Source organism: Myodes glareolus, chromosome X (genome assembly GCF_982192425.1).
Source record: "Myodes glareolus chromosome X, mMyoGla1.1, whole genome shotgun sequence".
In the NCBI taxonomy this organism is placed as follows: Eukaryota; Metazoa; Chordata; class Mammalia; order Rodentia; family Cricetidae; genus Myodes; species Myodes glareolus.
The window spans coordinates 148283504-148305193 of record NC_142053.1 but is presented as its reverse complement, the minus strand read 5'-3'; the positions used below and the strand labels follow the sequence as shown (position 1 = coordinate 148305193).

Genomic DNA, 21690 nt, shown 5'->3' with positions numbered 1-21690 from the left:
GCGAGCTCAGTCCCCGCCGCGTTGCTAGGTGCTCAGTCCGCTGGGTGCTCGGTGCTTAGTACCTAGGGTGCTTGGTGCTCAGTACCCTTGGCTCTCTGTGCTTAGTACCTGGGGTGCTAGGTGCTCAGTACCGGCGGCGCTGGGTTCTAGGTCCCCGCGGTGTTGGGTGCTTGGTCCCGCGGTGCTCTGTGCTTACTACACGAGGTGCTTGGTGCTCAGTACTTAGTCCCCGCGGTGCTCGGTCTTTGAGGTGCTCGGTACTTAGTAACCCAGGTACTTAGTGCTCGGTACTCGCGGTGCTGGGGGCTCAGTCTTCGCGGTGCTCGGTGCTCGGTCCCCGCCATGCCCGGCCCGGCCGCGTCCATCGCCGTCATCCTCATGCTGCAGCTCCGGATCCGGGAGAGCGCGGGTGAGCAAGGTCGCGGACACGCGTGGGGTCCGGGCCCGGGGGTTGCGGTGACGTCAGAGGGGGCAGAGACGCGGGATTCCCGGTTTCGGGATAGAATCGGGCCCAAGCAGGAACGCGGACCGGAAGTCCCGCCCCCGGGATCTAGAGTGACAGGCGAGGGAGACAAAGGAGGTCGTAGAGGGGAAGTCCCGCCCCCAGGGCTCAGAGTGACGGGCGAGGGAGACTGAGGAGGCCGTAGACGGGAAGTTCCGCCCCCAGGACTCAGAGTGACGGGCGCGGGAGACTGAGGAGGCCTTGAAGAAAACGTCCAGCCCTTAGCGGCCAGATTGACAGGCGCGGGAGACTAGAGACAGGAAGTCCCGCCCCCCGGGCCCCAGACTGACAGATCGACAGTGCCGCGCTGCGCTGCGCGCTCGGTCTCTCCCCGCATGGCTCCGCCCCGTCGCTGACGTCAGCCCCATCCCGCGCCCCCCCCAGGTGACGTCACAGTCGTCTGCCGCGACCTGCGGGACGTGGAGGTCACGTGGGACCCGGCGGAGCACGCGGGGGCGAACCTGAGCCTGACTTGGCGGTGCGTGACGGCGGCCGTGGCCCCGCCCTCCCTGACCACGCCCCCTTTCCAGCCACACCCACCCAAGGGCCCCGCCCCGGACTCCCGTGATCTCCCGCTCTCCCCGCAGCTACAACCGGGAGCCGCGGCGGCCCTGCCCCCGGTACTTCCTGTCCGGCGGCCTCACTTCCGGCTGCGTCCTCCCGGCCCGCCGCCTGCGCAGCCTGGAGATTGACGTGCGCCGGGGGGCGGAGTCTGTGTTCTACCGGAAGGGGCTGGCCTCGGCCTTCCGTGAGTGACAGGGCGGGAGGCGGGGCCTGTGTTTGTTAAAATGACAGGTCGGGGGCGGGGCCTGGGTACCCATTATGATTGACAGTTCTCGCTCCCAAAGAGACCCCGCCCCCGGGGACTGAGGATTGGCAGTGCCTTCTCTCTCCCCACCCCACAGTGAAGCCCCGCCCGCCCGACGACATCGCTCTCCAGTGGCTGGAGGACGCCGTCCGCGTCACGTGTCCCGCCCTCCCCCATCCCAACCTCGACTACGTCATCCAGCACCGTGGGCCTGGGGACTCGGAATGGGTGGTGAGTGGTGATGTCGTCCCAGCGTGAGCCAGGGAGGGGGTGACGTCATCGGGTCCCAGGATGCACCGGGGTAGCAGTAGGGTGAGGTCATCGGGTCCCAGCATGTAACGGGGTAGGACGGGGTGACATCACTGTCCCAGCATACAACAGGGAACCCGTAGGGTGATGTCCTCGTCTCGGCATGCACCAGAATGCCACGCCTTGGGGGATGGGGTGACGTCATCGGGTCCCAGCATGCAACAGGGCTGACGTCAATGTCCCAGCCTGCATTGGGGAATAGTGGTGACGTCATCAGGGCCCTGAGCGCCGACTTCCTGTCCGTCTTCGCATGACGTCACCCGGGTCCCCCGCCACCCCCGACTTCCTGTCCCTGCCTCTGCAGGCCTCCGCCCCAGCGCCCTCCTGCAACGTCACCGTGGGTGGGGTCGACCCCAGCTCCTGCCTGGACTTCCGCGCCCGGGCGTCCCCCCGGAAAGCTTTCTATGGCAGCGACACCCAGCCCAGCAACTGGAGCCGCGTGACGCACTGGAGGCCGGGTGACGTCACGGGGGCGAGGTCCTGGGCGGTGACGTCACGGCTGGGGACCGCATGGGGACGGTGCCCGCAGTTGGCGAAGGCTTGGAGGGCGGGGCCGGGAAGAGGGCGCCGGTGAACGGCCCCGCCCCCATCAAGTGACGCTGAGGCTCCGCCCCCAGACTCCTGCCAGGCCCCGCCCACTTCCGGGTTCCCGAAGCTCCCTGTAGCCTGCGGCCTGGTGACCCTGGTGACTTCCCTGCTGCTGCTGCTGGCCCTGTGGAGGCTGCAGAGGTGGGGGCGGGGCCTGGGGAAGGGGGCGGGGCCTAGAGGGACAGGTGGGGTTTGGATAAATGGGCGGGGCCATAGCCTTGCTCCCTAAGGAGAGGGCGGGGTCTGCGAAGGGACAAGGCCACAAGCCAGCGGGCGATGACATCACCGTCGGTCCCAGCGATGACGTCACTTCTTGCCCTGCCTCCGCCCCCCAGGGTCAAGCGCGGCCTCCTGCCCTGGGTCCCGGACCCCAAGGGCGGCTTCCCGGGTCTGTTTGAGCGACACGGAGGGAACTTCCAGGTACCTTCCGCCCACTTCCTGTCCCTCACTCCAGGACCCGCCCCTGCCTCCCTGCCCCGCCCCTACTCCTGGCCCCGCCCATCACTGCCGGCCCCACCCGTGAACCAGGCCCCGATTTTTAAACAGCTGCTCAGTGCTCAGTGCTCTCTACTTAGTACTCGGTGCTCAGTGCTCAGTGCTCAGTGCTTCTTAAACAGGCCCCGCCCCCTTACACCAGGCCACGCCCCTCATTCTCAGTTCCGCCCTCACTCCCGACCACGCCCCTCACCCCCTCCCTAAGCCTCACTTCCGGCCCCGCCCCAGGCCTGGATCGCTCAGGACGTGACTCCGCCCGCGAAGCCAGAAGCCACTGATCCTGCCGAGGTCGCACTGGTCCTGGAGCATCATGGGAAGGGGGCCGAGCCCAACCCGGCAGAGGGGTCTCCCAAGCTCTCCTGCCAGGGCCCGAGGGGCGGGGACCTGGTGACGGTGGGCGGGGCCACCTTCGTAATGGACAGCGGCTCCTACATGACCCTGTGACCCCATGATGCAAGGAGGAGCCCATGGGAGGGGAGCCACATGCATGCTGGGAAGAGGGAAGCATTCGAGTAAAACATCAAATAAGAATTTCATGGATTATGACGTCACTCTGGGGTTTTGAGGCCCAGCCTGACTCCTCGCAGGAGGAACTACATTTCCCAGCATACCCCACGGCTCCAGAATCCTCACTTCCGGCTATGATTGACATTTTTCCGATTCCCAGTATAAACCAGTGATGAGACAAACTGCAGCAAGGAGACTCAGCGAGGGTCTCCCAGGGAGAACTACACCTCCCAGCATGCAGTACTGCTCCGGGCTCGGGTGGGGAGGGCATCTCATTTCCGGTGGTCAACATGTCCTTCTGATTCACAGTATAAACCAGTGCTGGACAGGGACTGAATCCCTGAGATTCAGCGCGGGTCTCCCGGGCTGAACTACATCTCCCGGCATGGATTGCGGCTCCCGGCACACCTTACTTCCAGCGGTCAAGCCCGTCCTACTGATTCCCAGTATAAACCAGTGCTGGGCAGGGACCGGAGCTGGGACACAATCCGGGCCTCCCTGAGTAAACTACATCTCCCAGCGTGCACTGCTGCCCCAGGGCATCTCCCTTCCGGCCTTAAAACAGGTCTTCTATTCCCAGTGTAAACTAGTGCTGTCCCAAACAGGAGCCAGTGTGAGTCTCCTTGGGAGAACTACATCTCCCAGCATGCCCCGCGGCCCCTCCCTGACGCATTTCCGGTGTCATTAGGTTTCAGTCCAACCACCTGTACAACCAGACTCCGGCTCAACGAAACCATTGACGGGACTCCCCGGTGAACTACATCTCCCAGAAGGCTCAGCAGAATTTCACCTAACTTCCGGTGCAAACCGGAAACGGCCATGGCAGCTGCATACACTAGGCCCCTCCATGAGGGTGGACCGGTCTCCCAGAAGAAATACATCTCCCAGAAGGCTAGGCGGTTTCCCACCTAACTTCCGGTACGTTAAAAGGCAAAAACACCCAAACTAGCACTCCACACTTACCACTCAGCACCTAGCACATAGCACTCAGTACTTAGCTTCCAGCACCTAGCACTGGGCACTTAGCACTCCGCACTTCGCAATCAGCACCTAGCACATAGCACTCAGTACTTAGCTTTCAGCACCTAGCAGTTAGCACTCAACACTCAGCACTTAGCATTCAGCACTCAGCACTTAGTACTCAGTACTCAGCACTTAGTACTCAGTACTTAGTACCCAGCACTCAGAACTTAGCACTCAGCCTCTAGCACTCAGCACCGAGCACTCAGCACTTAGCACTCAGCTCTTAGGACTCAGCATTTAGCACTCAACACTCATAACTTAGCACTCAGCACTTAGCACACAGCACCGAGCACTCAGCACTTTGCACTCAGCACTTAGCTCTCAGCATCTAGCACTCAGCACTAAGCACTTAGCACCAAGCACTCAGCACTGAGTACTGAGCACTCAGCTCTTAGCACTCAGCACTCAACACTTAGCCCTCAGCACTTAGCACTCAGCACTTAAGCTTAGAAGTTAGCACTTAGTACTTAGCACTAAGGTCTTAGCACTCAGCATTTAGTACTTAGCACTTAGCACTCAGCACCTAGCACTTAGTACTTAGCACTCAGCCCTTAGCACTCAGCACCGAGCACTCAGCATTTATCACTCAGCACTTAGCACTTAGCACCTAGCACTCAGCACTCAGCACTTTGCACTCAGCACGTGGCTCTCAGCACCTAGAACTCAGCACTAAGAACTTAGCACTCAGCACCGAGCACTCAGCACTGAGTACTCAGCACTCAGCTCTTAGCACTCAACACTTAGCACTCAGCACCTGGCACTTAGCACTCAGCACTTTGCACTCAGCACTTAGCGCTCAGCTCTAAGCACCTAGCACTCAGCACCTAGCACTTAGAACTCAGCACTCAGCACTAAGCACTCAGCACTTAGTACTCAGTACTTAGTACCCAGCACTCAGCACTTAGCCCTCAGCACTTAGCACTGAGCACCTAGCACCTAGCTCTTAGTACTCAGCATTTAGTACTTAGCACTTAGCACTCAGCAATTAGTACTCAACACTCAGCACTTAGCACTCAGAACTCAGCACTTAACACTCAGCACTTAAGCTTAGCACTTAGTACTTAGCATTCAACCCTTAGCACTCAGCACTTAGCCCTTAGCACTTAGCATTCAGCACTTTATACTCAGCACTTAAGTGTAGCACTTAGCACTCAGCACTATAGCTTAGCACTGAGCACTAAGCATTTAGCATTGAACACCTAGCACTTAGCACTCATCACTTAACACTCAGTACTTCGTACTTAGCATTCAGCACTCAGCACTTAGCACTCACATGTAGCACTCAGCACTCAGCACTAGCATGTAGCACTCAGCACTTAGCACTCAGCACTTAGCACTCAGCATTGTCAAGTCTGTTCTCCTGAATCCCAGTATAAACCAGTGCTGGGCAGGGACTCCAGACCAGAGACTCAATCCGGGCCTCCCTGAGTAAACTACATCTCCCAGCATGCACTGCTGCCCCAGGGCATCTGATTTCCGGCAGTAAAACACATCTTCTATTCCCAGTGCAAACTAGTACTGAGCCAGCGTGAGTCTCTCTGAGAGTACTACATCTCCCAGCAGGCCCGGCGGCCCGTCCCTGACGCATTTCCGGTGTCCTTAGGCGTCACTCCAACCGCTGGTATAACCGGACGTGTTCGCTACTGAACCGACCAGTGAAGGGACTCCCAGGTGAACTACATCTCCCAGAAACCTCAGCGGTATGCCACCTAACTTCCGTTGCAGACCGGAAGCGGCCGTGGGTGCCATAGACACGAGGCCCCGCAGTGACGCTGGACGGGTGTCCGTGGGGAATTGTACCTCCCAGAAGGCTCAGCGGTTTCCCACCGAACTTCTGGTAGGTCCGGAAATGGCCGTGGCTGCCGCTTTAACGAATCCTACGCGTGGTCGATACGCGGGTGTCGCGGGTGAACTACATCTCCCATAGTCCTCCGCGGTCGCGAACGGAACTTCAGGTACCAAACGGAAACGCCTTTGATTGCCCCGTTCCCGAGGCCCCCACCCCACCATGAGCGGTACGCCGTGATCCCGGGGGACTCCATCTCCCAGAAGGCGCGTCCGTTTAACCCTGAATTCCCGTCTGAACCGGAAAAGCCCGCGGCTGCCCCGTTTGCGAGGCCCCCGCCGTGGTCGCGGACGGGGTTCCCAGCATCCAACGCGTCGCAATGCGGGAACTACTACGACTCCCATGATGCTCAGCGCCTCTAAAGCCTAACTTCCGGTCTCGTCCCGTACACAGCGCTATTGACCTGGACCGCGGCTCGACGGACCGGAAGTGACCGGGAGCGCCCCGGCAGACACCGGAACAGACCGGGGGAAACCGTCGGAAACCGGAAGGGACCGGAACTCCTTTCGCGTTGCCCGTCACTCAAACCGTCTCGCTCGAAGTCCCGCCCCGCCCCTGTCGCCAAGGCCTCCGGGTCTCCCATTGGCTGCTGCTCGCCGGCCAGCGGCCAATGAGCGCGCGCGGGAGGCGGGCGCCGCGCGGAGGGGGCGGGGCCCGGGCTGCGTCCTCCGCTGCGCCCGCCGGGAACCGGGAAGGACCGGGAGGCTCCGCGTCGGTGTTCTCGGGTCGCCGCGGGAGTTGACTGCGTGCGGTTTCCGGTCACTGATTCCATCTGATTCTCCTCCGTCTCTTTCTCGTTTGGTTCTCGGGAGTTTGTGCGGTTTTCTCGGGTTCGCGACCCCGCCGCGCGCGCGCGCGCCCGCAGGTACGGAGCGGGCGCCGGGGTTCGACGTTCCCCGTGGTTTCAATTTCGGTTTCGGGGTTTTCAAAATTTTTACTATTTAATCATTCTGCGTAAATTAATTTCTTTTAGTTTTTTCGGACGGATTTTTAATTTTTCCGTTTTTTTCCCCCCCTCCGCGCGCCGCGCCGCCATCTTGGCCCCGGGAGGGAGGGGGAGGGGGAGGGGCCGGGCCCGGGGTCCGCGTTCCGCGTTCCGGTCCGTTTAATTTCGTTGCAATCCAGTCAGGATTTCAGTCTCGTGTTCGCCGGTTTTTTCCGGTGTCATCCGGGTCTTTTGTGTGTGTGTGTGTGTTTTATTTTCACCCGGTGTTTTTTTTTTTTTTTTTTTTTTCCCGGCCCGGTTTTATTTTTTTTTCCCCTCCCGGTTTCCGTTTTCCCTTATTCCTCCCCCCCAAAAAAAAATCTTTATTTTTTTTCTGTTCATTTTTAAATTTTTCCGTTTCTTTTAGTTTTGCATTAAATTTAAATTTAGGGTTTTTTTAATTTTTTTTTTTTTGCCACGTGCGCCGTCCCCGCGGGGCCTGGGGTTGGGGGGGAGCGGCCGGGACGCTGCATTCATTCACCTCCTTCATTCGTTCCTGGCTGCGTGGCTTCTTTTTAATTTTTTTTATATTTATTTATTTTATTTTTGCGGTTGAATTTTTAATTTTCCTTCGGCTCCGGGATTTGGCGCAGTGCGCGCGCCGCGGCGGCGGCGGCCGGGGGGCGGGGTCTCCGAGGAGCTGTCAATCACCCCGCCGGCCCCTCGTCCCGCCCCCTTCATGCCTAGGGCAGGGAGAACAGGCTGGACCCTTATTATTTTTTTTTTTCATGTTCATGTGTTTTTATAATTTAGTTTAAATTAATTTGAATCAGTTTAAAATAAATTATACTTTATATTAAATTAAAATGTAGTATTTAAAAATACTATGATTTAAGTACAATTTAAAGTATAATTACATATCAATATAATTGTAACTAAATGTAAACTAAATTATAGTTTGATATTTATGGGATTTTATGAATTAATTTTATTAATTATTATTCATAATTAATTTTCTAGTTTTTATTAATTTTTAATGTTTATCAGTTTCTTAGTTTCATGATTAATTGTGTAATTTTTATTAATTTTTTAACATTTTTTAATTTCTTAGTTTTCACGTCTTGAATTTTTTATTACATATTCGCAGTCCCGTTCCTTACTGTTTTATTTCCTGGTGTTGCCACTCTTGTAACGTGTTCCGTGTGGCCATCACATGCTTCGTGTGATTTCTTAAGTAGAATTTCATGCAGAATAGAAGATTTTAATTTCACGTGATATTTTATACTACATGTGTCACGTTTGTGGCCCGAGGTAGACACCGCACCACGCACAACCGTGCACACGGGATGTAAAACTTCGTGTCTCGTATCTTACTTATACTTTTATTGATTTCTTTAAGGATCGAAATCTGATTCCGTGTTGAGGATCCACGACGTCCTTCTCCTGTGCATGACGTCCCTACGGGGGAAATCCACTCTGCATCCGCGTATGTGTGCACGCGTGTTGTTACTACACGTGAGTGAGATTCACATCTGTCGCAGATTTTCTGTCTGATTCTTACATCGTGTGATCATCCTGTGACATCCGTGTCGTGCGCACAGCTCTGGGCCTTGCGTGCAGGATGCTGAGTGCTAGGTGCTGGATGCTGTGTGTTAAGTCCTCCATGCAGGGTGCAGAGTGCTGGGTGCTGAGTCCTCCATGAACGATGCTGGGTTCTAAGTGCTGGGTGCTGAGTCCTCGATGTTGGAGGCTGAGTGCTCTGTACTGAGGCCTCCGTGCAGGGTGCTGGATGCTGTGTGCTAAGTCCTTTGTGCAGGATGCTGAGTACTAGGTGCTGAGTCTTCCATGCAGGATCCTGGGTGCTGGTGGCTGAGTTTTGCATGAAGGATACTGAGTGCAGGGTGCTGGGTGCTGAGTCCTCCATGCTGGGTGCTGGGTGTTGACTCCTCTGTGCAGGATGCTGAGTGCTGGGTGCAGAGTCTTCCGTGCTGGGTGCTGGGTGCTAAGTCCTTTGTGCAGGATGCTGAGTGCTGAATGCTGAGTCCTCCATGCAGGATGCTGAGTACTAGGTGCTGAGTCTTCCATGCAGGATCCTGGGTGCTGGTGGCTGAGTTTTGCATGAAGGATACTGAGTGCAGGGTGCTGAGTGCTGAGTCCTCTGAGCAGGATGCTGGGTCCTGGATGCTGAGTGCTGGGTGCTGAGTCCTCTGTGGAAGATGATGAGTGCTGTGTGCTGAGTGCTGGGTGCTAAGTTCTCCTTTAGGATGCAGAGTGCTGTGTGCTCAGTCCTCCGTGCATGAAGCTGAGTGATGTGTGTTGAGTCCTCCATGCTGGATGCTGGGTGCTAAGTCCTCCATGAAGAGTGCTGGGTGCTGAGTCCTCCGTGGAGGATGCTGGGTTCTGAGTGCTGGGTGCTGAATCCTTCATGCAGGGTGCTGCGTGCTAGGTGCTGAGTCTTCCGAGCATGAAGCTGAGTGCTGGGTGTTAACTCCTCTGTGCAGAATGCTGAGTGCTCGGTGCAGGGTGCTGAGTCTGAGTGTGGAGTCCTCTGTGTAGGATGCTGAGTGCTAGGTGCTCGATGCTGAGTCCTCTAAACATGATGGTGAGTGCTAGGTGCTGGGTCCTGAGTCCTCCTTGAGAGATGCTGGGTGCTGAGTGCTGAGTCCTCCGTGCAGGATGCTGAGTGCTGGGTGCTGAGTCCTCCGAGCAGGGTGCTGAGTCTGGGTGTTATGTGCTTAGTCCTTTGTACAATATCCTTGGTGCTGGGTGCTGAGGCCTCCGTGCGAAATTCTGAGTTATGGGTGCTGAGTCTTCCATGCAGGGTGCTGAGTGCTGGGTGCAGAGTACTCCTTGCTGCGTGCTGGGTGCCGAGTTCCGTGCAGGATGCTGGGTGCTTAATGCTGAGTCCTCGATGCAGGATCCTGGGTGCTGGGTGCTGAGTTCTCTGTGCAGGGTGCTGAGTGCTGCATGCTGAGTCCTCCGTACAAGAAGCTGAATGCTGGGTGCTGAATGCTGAGTCCTTTGTACAGGATGCAGAGTGCTGGGTGCTGCGTCCTCCGTGCAGGATGCTGAGTGCTGGGTGCTGAGTCTTCCTTGGCGGATCCTGGGTAATGGGTGCTGAGTCCTCTGTGCATGGTGCTGACAGCTGGGTGCTAGGTGCTTAGTCCTTTGTACAATATCCTTGGTGCTGAGGCCTCCATGCAGGATACTGGGTGCTGAATCCTCCATGCAAGTTTCTGAGTGCTGGGTGCTGAGTCCTCCTTGCAGGATGCGGGGTGCTGAGTCATCCATGCAGGATGCTGGGTACTGGGTGCTGAGTCCTCCATGAAGGATGCTGGATGTTTAGTGCTGAGTGCTGAGTGCTGAGTCCTCCATGAGGGTGCTGACTGCTGTGTGCTAAGTCTTTTGTTAAGGATGCTGAATGCTCGGTGCTGAGCTCTTAAGTGCTAGGTGCTGAGTGCAAAGTGCTGAGTGCTAAGTGCTAAGCTATAGTACTAAGTGCTGAGTTCTAGGTGCTGAGTGCTGAGTGCTGTGTCCTAAGAGCTAAGTGTTGAGTGCTGAGTTCTCAGTGCAGCGTGGTAACTGCTGCCTTCTAAGTGCTGAGTGGTAAGTACTCGGTGCTGCGTGCTAAGTGCTGAATGCCTAATGCTAAGTCCTGAGTGCTAAGTGCTAGGTGCTCAGTGCTGAGTGCTAAGTACTCAGTTCTGAATGCTGAGTGCTAACTGCGGAGTGCTGAGTGCTTGATGTTGAATGCTAAGTGCTGACTGCTAAGTGCTAAGTGTTGAGTGCTGACGTCTAAGTGCTGAATGCCAAGTACTCAGCTGCGTGCTAAGTACTGAGTGCTGAGTGCTAACTATTCAGTGCTGCATGCTAAGTCCTGAGTGCTGAGTGCTAAGTGGTAAGTGTTGAGTGCTGAGTTCAAAATCTGAGTGCTAAGTACTCAGTACTTCGTGCTAAGTTCTGAGTGCTAAGTGCTGAATGCTAACTGCTGACTTCTAAGTGCTAAGTGCTGAGTGCTAGTGCTGAGTGCTGTGTTCTGAGTGCTAAGTGCTGAGTCCTTGGTGCTGAGTGCTGGATGCTGAGTCCTCCGTGCACGATGCTGAATGCTGGGGACTAGGTTCTCCATGCAGAGTGCTGGTTGCTGAATGCTGAGTTCTCCGTTCAGGATTCTGGGTGCTGAGTCCTCTGTGCAGGTTATTGAGTGCTGGGTGCTGAGTCCTCCGTGCTGGGAGCTGAGTCCTCTGTGCAGGGTGTTGGGTGTTGGGTGCTGAGTCTTGCGAGCAGGGTGCTGAATGTGGGTGCTGAGTCCTCTGTGTAGGATGCTGAGTGGTGGGTGCTGAGTCCTCCGTCAAATATGCTGAGTGCTGGGTGCTCGATGCTGAGTCCTCTGAACACGGTGGTGAGTGCTGGGTCCTGAGTCCTCCTTGAGAGATGCTGGGTGCTGAGTGCTGAGTCCCCCGTGCAGGATGCTGAGTGCTTGGTGCTGAGTCTTCCTTGGAGGATCCTGGGTACTGGGTGCTGTGTCCTTTGTGCAGGGTGCTCGGTGCTGAGTCCTTTGTGCAGGGTGCTGGGTGCTGAGTCCTCCGAGCAGGGTGCTGAGTCTGGGTGTTATATGCTTAGTCCTTTGTACAATTGCCTGGGTGCTGGGTGCTGAGTCCTCCATGAGAAATTCTGAGTTATGGGTGCTGAGTTTTCCATGCAGGGTGCTGAGTGCTGCATGCTGAGTCCTCCGTACAAGAAGCTGGGTGCTGAATGCTGAGTCCTTTGTACAGGATGCAGAGTGCTGGGTGCTGAGTCTTCTGCATGATGCTGACAGCTGGGTGCTAGGTGCTTAGTCCTTTGTATAATATCCTTGTATTGTACTGTGCTGAGTCCTCCATGCAGGGTGCAAAGTGCTGGTGCAGAGTCCTCCTTGCTGGGTGCTGAGTGCTGAGTCCTCTGTGTAGAATTCAGACTGCTGGGTGCTGGGTGCTGATTCCTCTATGCAGGGTGCTGAGTGCTGAGTCCTCCGTGCCAGATGCTGAGGGCTGGGTCCTGAGTCCTCCTTACAGGATGGTGAGTGCTCGGTGCTGAGCTCTTAAGTGCTAGGTGCTGAGTGCAAAGTGCTGAGTGCAAAGTGTTAAGTCCCAAGCTACAGTACTGAGTGCTGGGTGTTGAGTGGTCAGCGCTGAGTGCAAAGTGCTAAGTGCTGAGTGCTAACTACTATGTGCTAATTGCTAAGCTTAAGTGCTGAGTGCTAAGTTCTGAGTGCTAAGCAACAGTGCTAAGTACTAAGTGCTGGGTGGTGAGTGCTGAGTGCTAAGTCCTAAGCTACAGTGCAGAATGCTGAATGCTAAGTGCTGAGCTCTGAGTGCTAAGTGCTAAGCTACAGTACTAAGTGCTGAGTTCTAAGAGCTGAGTGCTAGGTGCTGAGTGCTAAGTACTAACTATTCAGTGCTAGGTGCTCAGTGTTAAGTCCTGAGTGCTAAGTACTCAGTGCTAAGTGCTGAATGCTGAGTGCTAACTGTGGAGTGCTGAGTGCTGAGTACTTGATGTTGAATGCTAAGTGCTGACTGCTATGTGCTGAGTTCTAAGTACTTAGAGCTGCATGCTAAGTCCTGAGTGCTAAGTGCTAAGTACTGAGTGCTGAGTGCTAACTATTCAGTGCTGCATGCTCAGTGCTGAGTGCTAAGTGCTGCTTGCTAAGTCCTGAGTGCAGAGTGCTAAGTGGTAACTGTTGAGTGCTGAGTTCTAAATACTGAGTGCTGAGTGCTAAGTACTCAATGCTGAGTGCTTAGTGCTAAGTGCTGACTGCTGAGTGCTAAGTTCTAAGTGGTGAGTGCTTCGTTTTGAGTGCTAAGTGCTGGGTGCTGAGTGGTGAGACCTGAGTGCTGAGTTCTCAGTGCAGCGTGGTAACTGCTGAGTGCTAAGTGCTGAGTGCTGAGTGCTAGGTGCTGAATGCTAAGTGCTGACTGCTAAGTGCTTAGTGCTGGGTGCTAAGTGCTAAGCTATAGTGTTAAGTGCTGAGTGCTAAGTATTCAGTGCTGAGTTCTAAGTGCTGAGTGCTAACTTATGAGAGCTAAGTAGTCAGTGCTGAGTGCTGAGATCCAAGTGCTAAGTGCCGAGTACTGGGTGCTGAGTCCTGGGTGCTGAGTACTCCGTGCCGAATGGTCAGTGCAAGTTGCTGGGTGCTGAGTCCTTGCTGGATGCTGGGTGCTGTGTGCTGAGTCCTCTGTGCAGGGTGCTGGGTCCCGAGTCCAGCTCGGATGCGTGTTGTCGCCGTGACTGCACACGTGATCGTGTCTCCCTGCCACAGTGACACAAATCTCTTCTCTTCCCCCAGGCCTCGCACCCAGGTGGGATGTTGCCTGACACGCGGAAGGACACGCGGGACCCCCGTGGCGTGTGCTGACATGCGGCGTCGGTGAAAGGTGACCGCCCGGCCATGCGTGTGCCTTCATCGGGCGACATCACCGTCACCGGGCGACATCATGATCATTGTGTGACATCACTGTGACCGCCGCATGACGTCACCGCATGTTCTGTCGGTCATTCCTCCACACGGGTGACGTAGGTTCCCGTGTTCCACACGTGTTGCTGTCCGTTTTTTTCACGCCTTTTACACGCTCAGTTCGGTCCATCGTTTATTTGCAGACACAGACTGGCGTGCAGTTCACGCTTTCGATGGCTCATGATGCATGTGGACATTCATCCTGCCTGTCCATGGGGGTTTCTGTGTTCCCCGCGGTTTAGACGCGGAACCGTTCACGTTTCCGTGTATTTTACGTTTTTGTTTTGTGTGCATTAAAACTGTTCAATTTTCCATGTTTGTTTCCCGCATGTTTTCATTACACACAACCGACCTGGCTCACGTGTTCTCCCCGTGTACAGCGCTCATTTCCATCCTCCGTGTTTCCATCCATTTTCTCCCTGCATTTCACGTGTGGACAGCGCCGAGCTTGCATGCGTGTGAGCGAAAGAATCCCCACCTGGGATCTGACGTCACGCGTGTGCCGGCGGGGTGGGACTTGGTGCTGCGTGACATCGTTCCCCGTGTCGTCCCATGTCCCCCGCAGGCCGCTGTGCTGAGACGGGCAGAGCCTTAGAGCCGCGCTCTGGGTGACGTCAATGGACGCGGATGTCAGGGTAAGCGTGTTTGTGCCTGATGCGTAAGCATGTGTGTGGCGTGTGCAGTTTCTGTAGAGGGGACAGGAGGAGGCGTGATTTTGTGTGTGAGTCCATGTGTTTGTTCGCCTGTTTGTTCATGTGATCCCGTGTGCACCCTTGTGCACGGAGGCGTGAGTCCCATGTGCAATGTGTCAGGTGTGCGCATAAGTGTTTGACTCACACGCATGTAGCGATGACGTGATGCATCGTACGTGTGTTTACGGATCACACGTGTGTCTGTTGTGTATTACATGCATGTGGACAGGGTCCCGGTAGGCGGAAGACCCGGTCATCATTGTACACGCGTGTGCACGTGCGTGTGTGCACTGGAAGGGGTAGGAAGTAGGGCAGGATGTGTAAAGTACACGTCATACACGTGCTGTGTTCCTCGTGCACGTCGATGCATGTAGGGTCACACGCATCACGTAGGACACACGTGTCTGCACAACCGCACACAAACGTACACATCAGACATACCCCTTCACGTCAGGCGGACATGTATGCGTGTGTTTTGCATGTGTTTGTGCGTGTCTGTGTATACGTGTGATGCGTTACGTCACACGGGTGATACAACGTATGCGAGTGCCTGCGGATCCACGTCCCGCGTGAGCCCGGCCCTCACCGCCACTCATCTCTCACGCTAGGCTGAGCAGCTGCTGAGGACACCGGGAGCGTGCGCTGGGCTCAGCCATGATTGACAGCTCTGCGGCCCAACCCCGCGCAGCCCCGCCATGAAAAGGCCTCGCCTGCCCGTCGCCGCCGCCACACGTGTGCTCGCCCGCTGCTGACCCCTGATTCCCGTCCGTCACGCGTGTCCCCTCCCCCCGCCCCCATGGCCCGCCCCCTCCCTGCGCCGTGGCAGCCGCTGGCGTGTTACGTGTTGGCCTGGGCGTGTTGCGCGCGGGCGTGGGCGTCGCCGGCGCCCGTGGTGAGCACGCGGTACGGGAAGCTGCGTGGGCTGCGGGCGGCGCTGCCGGGCGACGTGCTGGGCCCCGTGGAGCAGTTCCTGGGCGTCCCCTACGCGGCCCCGCCCACGGGCGCGCGCCGGTTCCAGCCGCCCGAGCCGCCGTCCCCGTGGCCCGGCGTGCGCGACGCCACGCGGTTCGCACCCGTGTGCCCGCAGCACCTGGACGAGCGCGCGCTGCTGCGCGACATGCTGCCCGTGTGGTTCACTGACAACCTGGACGCGCTGGCCGCGTACGTGCAGGACCAGAGCGAGGACTGTTTGTTTCTCAACGTCTATGCGCCGGCGGGTGAGCAGGGGACACGGTTATTACATGGGACAACACGGATGATGTAATGTTTAGGACAAAGATGATGTCACGATTAGGAGACGGATGATGTCATGGTTAGGACACGGGATGATGTCATGGTTGGGACACAGATGATGTCACAGTTAGAACACGGGATGATGTCATGGGGCAAAGACAGGCAGCGACTGATCTCTCACGTTTTGGGTCGGGTGACGTCATAGGATGATGATGTCATGAGGATGGGGAGTGCACGGGGCGACATCATCGCTGTGGAGGTCAGAGGTCACGGATTGTTCCCCCGTATGGCGTCGCCGTGTTTCACAATAACAAGTCACGCGTGCACCGTCACGCAGTTCTCATTTTTTTTCCTTTCACACGATCTGCGCGTCTGCTCTCTATCTCCGGGAACAATCTCGTTTTTCACGATCCTGGTTTTTCGAAGCCCACGCGTGATCCCTGTTTCCTGAGTTTTCAGTTTTTCCGTCTCTCTCTCTCTCTCTTTCCCCGACTTTTTGGCACGCGTGTCGGCCGCAGACTCCGTGTTAATTTTTGTTCTCCCCTTCCCCGCCGTCCAACCCAGGAGCCAACGCTGGGAAAACCGCTGATGACATCACGAGTAACGAGCGTGGTGATGATGAAGGTAGCGTTTTTTCTTTACCGTTTTTACCGACTATCGTTTCTTGGTCGTTTTATCGGTTTTTATCTTTTTTATCGTTCTCGTCTTTTTTTGGTTTCTTTTTAACTTTTTCTTTTTTTGCTTTGGCCGCGCCTGGCCCCTGATGCATGACCTCATCTCTTTCAATAACGTTTTTCGTTTTTTACATTTTATTTATTTTTTTTTTGTACTGTTTTTCCGCTGTCTTCTGAGCCGGTCGTGCACACATGCGTGTCCGCCCTGCACCCTTCTCTTCTTGTCGTGACTCAAAATGAAAATCGTTTTTGTGACGTCTTGGCGTTGCGGACCAATGGTATTTTGTTTTTTCCCAACCCTTGGTTTTGGCTCCCGGCCGCAGAACACGCAACTTCCCCACGTGTGTTCGATGGCATCAGTCAGTGGGTTCCCTGGTGGGTGAGGGGCGGATATTTGCATAAATCAGCAAATTCATCGCTCAATTTTTCATATATCTGCATATTCATGAGGAGATTTGCCTCTGTGGTTTGGGGTGACAACTGGAGTGGGAAACAGGAAGTGGGCGGGAAGTAGGGCGGGAAGCGGGACAGGAAGTAGGGCAGGAAGTGGGGCGGTACGCGGGATAGGAAGTAGGGCAGGAAGCGGGACAGGAAGTAGGGCGGGACAGGAAGTAGGGCGGGACAGGAAGTAGGGCGGGTCGCGGGACAGGAAGTAGGGCGGGACAGGAAGTAGGGCGGGAAGCAGGAAGCGGGACAGGAAGTAGGGCGGGACGCGGGACAGGAAGTAGGGCGGGACGCGGGACAGGAAGTAGGGTGGGACGCGGGACAGGAAGTAGGGCGGGACGCGGGACAGGAAGTAGGGTGGGACGCGGGACAGGAAGTAGGGCAGGACGCGGGACAGGAAGTAGGGTGGGACACGGGACAGGAAGTAGGGCGGGACAGGAAGTAGGGCGGGAAGCAGGAAGCGGGACTGGAAGTAGGGCGGGAAGCAGGAAGTAGGGCAGGAAGCAGGAAGCGGGACAGGAAGTAGGGCGGGAAGCAGGGAGTAGAGTGGGACGTGGGACAGGAAACGGGGTGGGAAGTGGGACACGTGACCCTCCGTGACCCCACGTTCCCCGCAGACGCCCGCGACCCTGGCGGCGGGAGCGGGAAGCGGCCGGTCATGGTTTACATCCACGGCGGCTCCTACATGGAAGGCACTGGGAACCTGATGGACGGCAGCGTCCTCGCCAGCTATGGCGATGTCATCGTCGTCACCGTCAACTACCGGCTGGGCGTGCTGGGTGAGTGACCCCGCCTCACGTGTGTGCTTGGTGTGTTCTTGCCATGTCCGTGTGCAACAACCCGAAAGTAACCCCAACGTGACCCTGTCCAGACCCTGCCCCCTCCCTGGACTGATGTGTGTGACGTGTGCTTGACGTGTCACATGTGTGTGACTCTTCATGATCCTGTCGTGACCCACACAACCCTGTTGTGACCCCCCGTGACCCTGCCCACGTCATATGTGTGATGTGCAGTGTATGCTTAGCGTGTTTATGACTCCCATCCCTTCTCCATGGCCCCACCGTAACCCCTATGGCCCCCATGACCCCTCCTGTGACCCTGTACGATTTCTTTTGTGATGTGTGTAGTGTGTGGTAGGCGTGTGCTTAGTGTGTGCCAGTGTGTGCGTAACCTGATCCCTTCCCGTGACCGCTGTAACCACCACGAGTCCCCTGTGACCCCGTGACGCTCTACATTTCATATGTGATGAGTACAGTGTGTGCTTAACGTGTGCTTAGCGTGTGCGTGACCCCATCCCTTCCCACAGGCTTCCTGAGCACGGGCGACCAGGCCGCCAAGGGCAACTACGGGCTGCTGGACCAGATCCAGGCGCTGCGCTGGGTGGAGGAGAACGCGGGCGCCTTTGGTGGGGACCCCGCCCGCGTCACCGTCTTCGGCTCGGGTGCTGGCGCCTCCTGCGTCAGCCTCCTCACGCTGTCGCACTACTCGGAGGGTGAGCCGTGTGTGGTCCCGTGGTGACCTTGTAACGCGGTCCCGGTACTCGACCCTGACCTCTGACCTGCTCATGACCCCGCGTTGACCTCCATGTGACCCTACACTGACTCTGCTGACCCCATGACCCCCCCTGAGCAGTGTCACGACCCTGCTGACCCCAGGACCACACAGTGACCCCAGCCTGACCCCTACTGAGACCCCTTGTGACCCCACCCTGACCCCGTGACCCCTCCTGACCCTCGTGTAACCCCTGACCTCTCCCCCCAGGCCTGTTCCAGAAGGCTATCATCCAGAGCGGCACGGCGCTGTCCAGCTGGGCGGTGAACTACCAGCCGGCGCGGTCCACGCGGGCACTGGCGGAGCAGGTGGGGTGCGGCGGAGCTGCGTCGGCGGCGGACACAGACACGGCGGACACGGACACGGCAGCGCTGGTGTCGTGCCTGCGTGGGACGGGCTGGCGGGAGCTGTCGCGGCGGCGGGTGTCTCCGGCGGCGGCCTACCACGTGGCGTTCGGTCCCGTGGTGGACGGGGACGTGATCCCGGACGACCCGCAGATCCTCATGGAGCAGGGCGAGTTCCTCAACTACGACGTCATGCTGGGCGTGAACCAGGCCGAGGGGCTGCGCTTCGTGGACGGCCTGGTGGACACGGATGCCGACTCGGGTGACACGCGTGTCGATAACATGGAGGACACGGATATCACGCGTGTTGGTGGTGGTAACACGGATAATGCCCGTGCTGATAACATGCATAACACGGATAATGCGCGTGTCGACGCAGATAACACCGACACCGCCGACACGCATGACGCCGATAACACGCATATCGGCGGTGTGTCGCCTGGCGCCTTCGACCGGGCGGTGTCCGCGTTCGTGGACCGCCTCTACGGTGACCCCGAGGGCCAGTCGGCGCTGCGGGAGACGGTGAAGTTCATGTACACGGACTGGGCGGCCCGGGAGAGCGCGTCGGCGCGGGGGCGGGCGCTGGTGGCGCTGTTCACCGACCATCAGTGGGTGGCGCCTGCCGTGGCCACCGCGGACCTGCACGCGCGGTACGGCTCGCCCACGTACTTCTACGCCTTTGCGCACCGCTGCCGCGGGGACGGCGAGGACGGCGATGGAGACACCGCGAGGCCCACCTGGGCCGCCGATGCCGCCGCGCACGGAGACGAGGTCCCCTACGTGTTCGGCGTCCCCATGGCTGGCCCCGCCGAGCTCTTCGCCTGCAACTTCTCCCGCGGTGACGTCATGCTCAGCGCCGTCGTCATGACCTACTGGACCAACTTCGCCAAGACCGGGTGAGGAGCGCGGGGTCATCACGGGGTCATGGGGGGTCATCGTGGAGTCATCACAGGTCATCATGGGATTATAGCGGGGTCATCATGGGGTCCAGAAGGGTCACGGTGGGGTCACTGTGGGGTCAGGGTTTAGGTGACATCGCCGGGTCACGGTGGGGTCATCAATGATTGGGGTGGGGTCACCGTGGGGTGGGTGGGGTCATGCATGACATCACAGCGTAGAGTGAGATTGTGGGGGTCACGGCTGGGAGTGATGTCATCCGTGAGGTCACGCTCGACACAGATGACGTCATAGACCACACAGGGGCAGCGATGTCGCAAGTGTGGTCTATGATATCACAGATGAGGTCACGACTGACCTTGGCAGCTACGGCCACGTGTGATGTCATAGACCTGGGCCACGGCTGGGAATGGCGATGTCACGGCTGCTCTATGGCGAGCAGGACGATTTCATTCATGACCTCACGTGTTGCATCCATGATGCCCCGAGCAAAACGCATGATGTCATGGGTCTGGCCTGTGACGTTTCATGTCACCTACGTGACGTCGTCGATACACGTGTGGTGTCAAGTATAAAATTTGTGACAGTCACTGAGTCCAAGGCCTTGCACGCCACACGTGACATCACGTACCACACACGTGATGTGGCATGAGGGAGGACTCAGCGCAGCACCCCAGGAGGACCCAGCATGTTAGGTCTGTGACGTCGTCGCCACCTATATGACGTCACACACTAGACACACGACATCACGTGTCACGTGAACGATACCAGAAGTCGAATGCGTGACCTCTCACGTCTCACCCATTACCCCGTCCCATCTCCCCCCACAGGGACCCCAACCAGCCCGTGCCGCAGGACACCAAGTTCATCCACACGCGTCCGAACCGGTTCGAGGCGGTGGCCTGGTCCAAGTACACGCCGCGGGAGCAGCCGTACCTGCACATCGGTCTGCGGCCGCGGGTGCGCGACCACTACCGCGCCGCGAAGGTGGCGTTCTGGCTGGAGCTGGTGCCGCACCTGCACGGGCTGCGCGACCCCCCGCCCTACATCAGCACCGCCACCGCCGCGCCCGCCACCGCGCCCGCCCGGCCCGCCAAGCCCCGGCCCGTCACGCGGAGGCCTCCGGTCACGGCGGCGGCGGCGGCAGGAGGACACGGAGGACGCGCCCACGGGAGCCGCGGCGGCGGCGGGGCCGAGGACGCCACGGTGCTGATCGAAACGCGGCGCCGCGACTACGCCGCGGAGCTGAGCGTGACCATCGCGGTGGGCGCCTCGCTGCTGTTCCTCAACGTCCTGGCCTTCGCCGCGCTCTACTACAAGAAGGACAAGCGGCGCCACGAGACGCACCGGCGGCAGCACACGCAACGTGCCGCGCACACGCAACATGGCGGCGGTGGCGGCGGACACGATTTCCGGCAGGCCAAGCCACCGCTGCCGCCGCCGCCTCTGCCCCCCCAGCGCCACGATGGTGGAGACGGAGACGCCGCTGCGGCGGGAGGGATCCGCGTGGCCGGCCCGCCCGACTACGCGCTCACGCTGCGGCGCGCGCCCGACGACATCCCGCGTGTGGCGCCCAGCACCATTACCGTGGCGGGCGCGGCCACGGGGGGCTCGTCTGGGGCGCTGCACGCGTTCAACGCCTTCGCGGGAGGCGGCGTCGGTGGCAATGGGCAGAACCTGCCGCACGGGCACTCGACCACGCGGGTATAGCGGGCGCGTCATGCGGACTCCCTCGGACCCGTGCTGGCCGGGGACTTTTATCTCGACACGAGGACACGCGGACTCTGCAGGAAAATATAAACTATAAATACGCGAAATAAATAAACATAGGACCGGGTGTGGCGACACGGATTCCCGCGTGGCGTGGCCCAGGACTGTATTTAAGGAGACTTTGTAGACGGGGGTGGGGAGGGGAGACGTGATCACCGTCCCGCGCGTGTCGTACGTGTGCGATCTGGGGACATTCGCACAGAGCGCGTCGGGGAGGGGGAAGGCGGTGACAATAAACGGTTTTCTCGAGGTCGGGACTCGGGCTCGTCACTCACAGGCTTAGCCCCGCCCACCGGGTGACGGCACCTATAGTCCTAGACCCCGCTACTCACAGTCTTTCCTTGGGTTGTTGTAAATATTTGGGACATAGTGCTGAGTGCTAAGTACTAAGAGCTAAGTACTAAGTCCTGAGTGCTAAATGCAAAGTGCTGAGTGCTAAGTGCTGAGTGCTAAGTACTGTGTGCTGAGTGCTAAGTACTAAGTGCTAGGTGCTAAATGCTGAGTGGTAAGTGCCAAGTTTGAGCGCTAAGTGCTAGGTGCTGAGTGCTAAGTATTAAGTGCTGAGCTCTAAGTGCTAAGCTATAGTGCTAAG

At 57.7% G+C, this 21690-nt stretch overlaps 2 protein-coding genes across 6 annotated transcripts; both read left to right on the top strand.

The window, feature by feature from the left end:
• The first annotated feature begins 278 nt into the window (after nt 1-278).
• On the top strand, nt 279-3233 carry Crlf2 (cytokine receptor like factor 2). Its single transcript, XM_087903112.1, has 8 exons — nt 279-409; nt 887-980; nt 1090-1250; nt 1408-1541; nt 1924-2077; nt 2237-2348; nt 2543-2627; nt 2931-3233. Exons 1-8 carry the CDS (start codon nt 343-345, stop codon nt 3144-3146), a joined length of 1023 nt encoding a protein of 340 aa, XP_087759238.1. The 5' UTR covers nt 279-342; the 3' UTR covers nt 3147-3233.
• A 2632-nt stretch (nt 3234-5865) lies between these two features.
• Nlgn4x (neuroligin 4 X-linked) lies at nt 5866-21347 on the top strand. 5 transcript variants are annotated; one of them, XM_087903211.1, is made up of 10 exons: nt 5866-6943; nt 8403-8518; nt 13326-13413; nt 14059-14128; nt 14794-15402; nt 15983-16042; nt 17154-17315; nt 17843-18028; nt 18298-19327; nt 20159-21347. In XM_087903211.1, exons 5-10 carry the CDS (start codon nt 14982-14984, stop codon nt 21036-21038), a joined length of 2739 nt encoding a protein of 912 aa, XP_087759337.1. In that variant the 5' UTR covers nt 5866-6943; nt 8403-8518; nt 13326-13413; nt 14059-14128; nt 14794-14981; the 3' UTR covers nt 21039-21347. The 5 variants fall into 5 exon arrangements, with proteins under 5 accessions (XP_087759337.1, XP_087759334.1, XP_087759336.1 ...); XM_087903210.1 differs by having other exon boundaries at nt 5942-6069; nt 6472-6943; nt 13326-14128; XM_087903209.1 differs by having other exon boundaries at nt 5946-6187; nt 6472-6943; nt 13326-14128.
• The last annotated feature ends 343 nt before the right edge of the window (nt 21348-21690 follow it).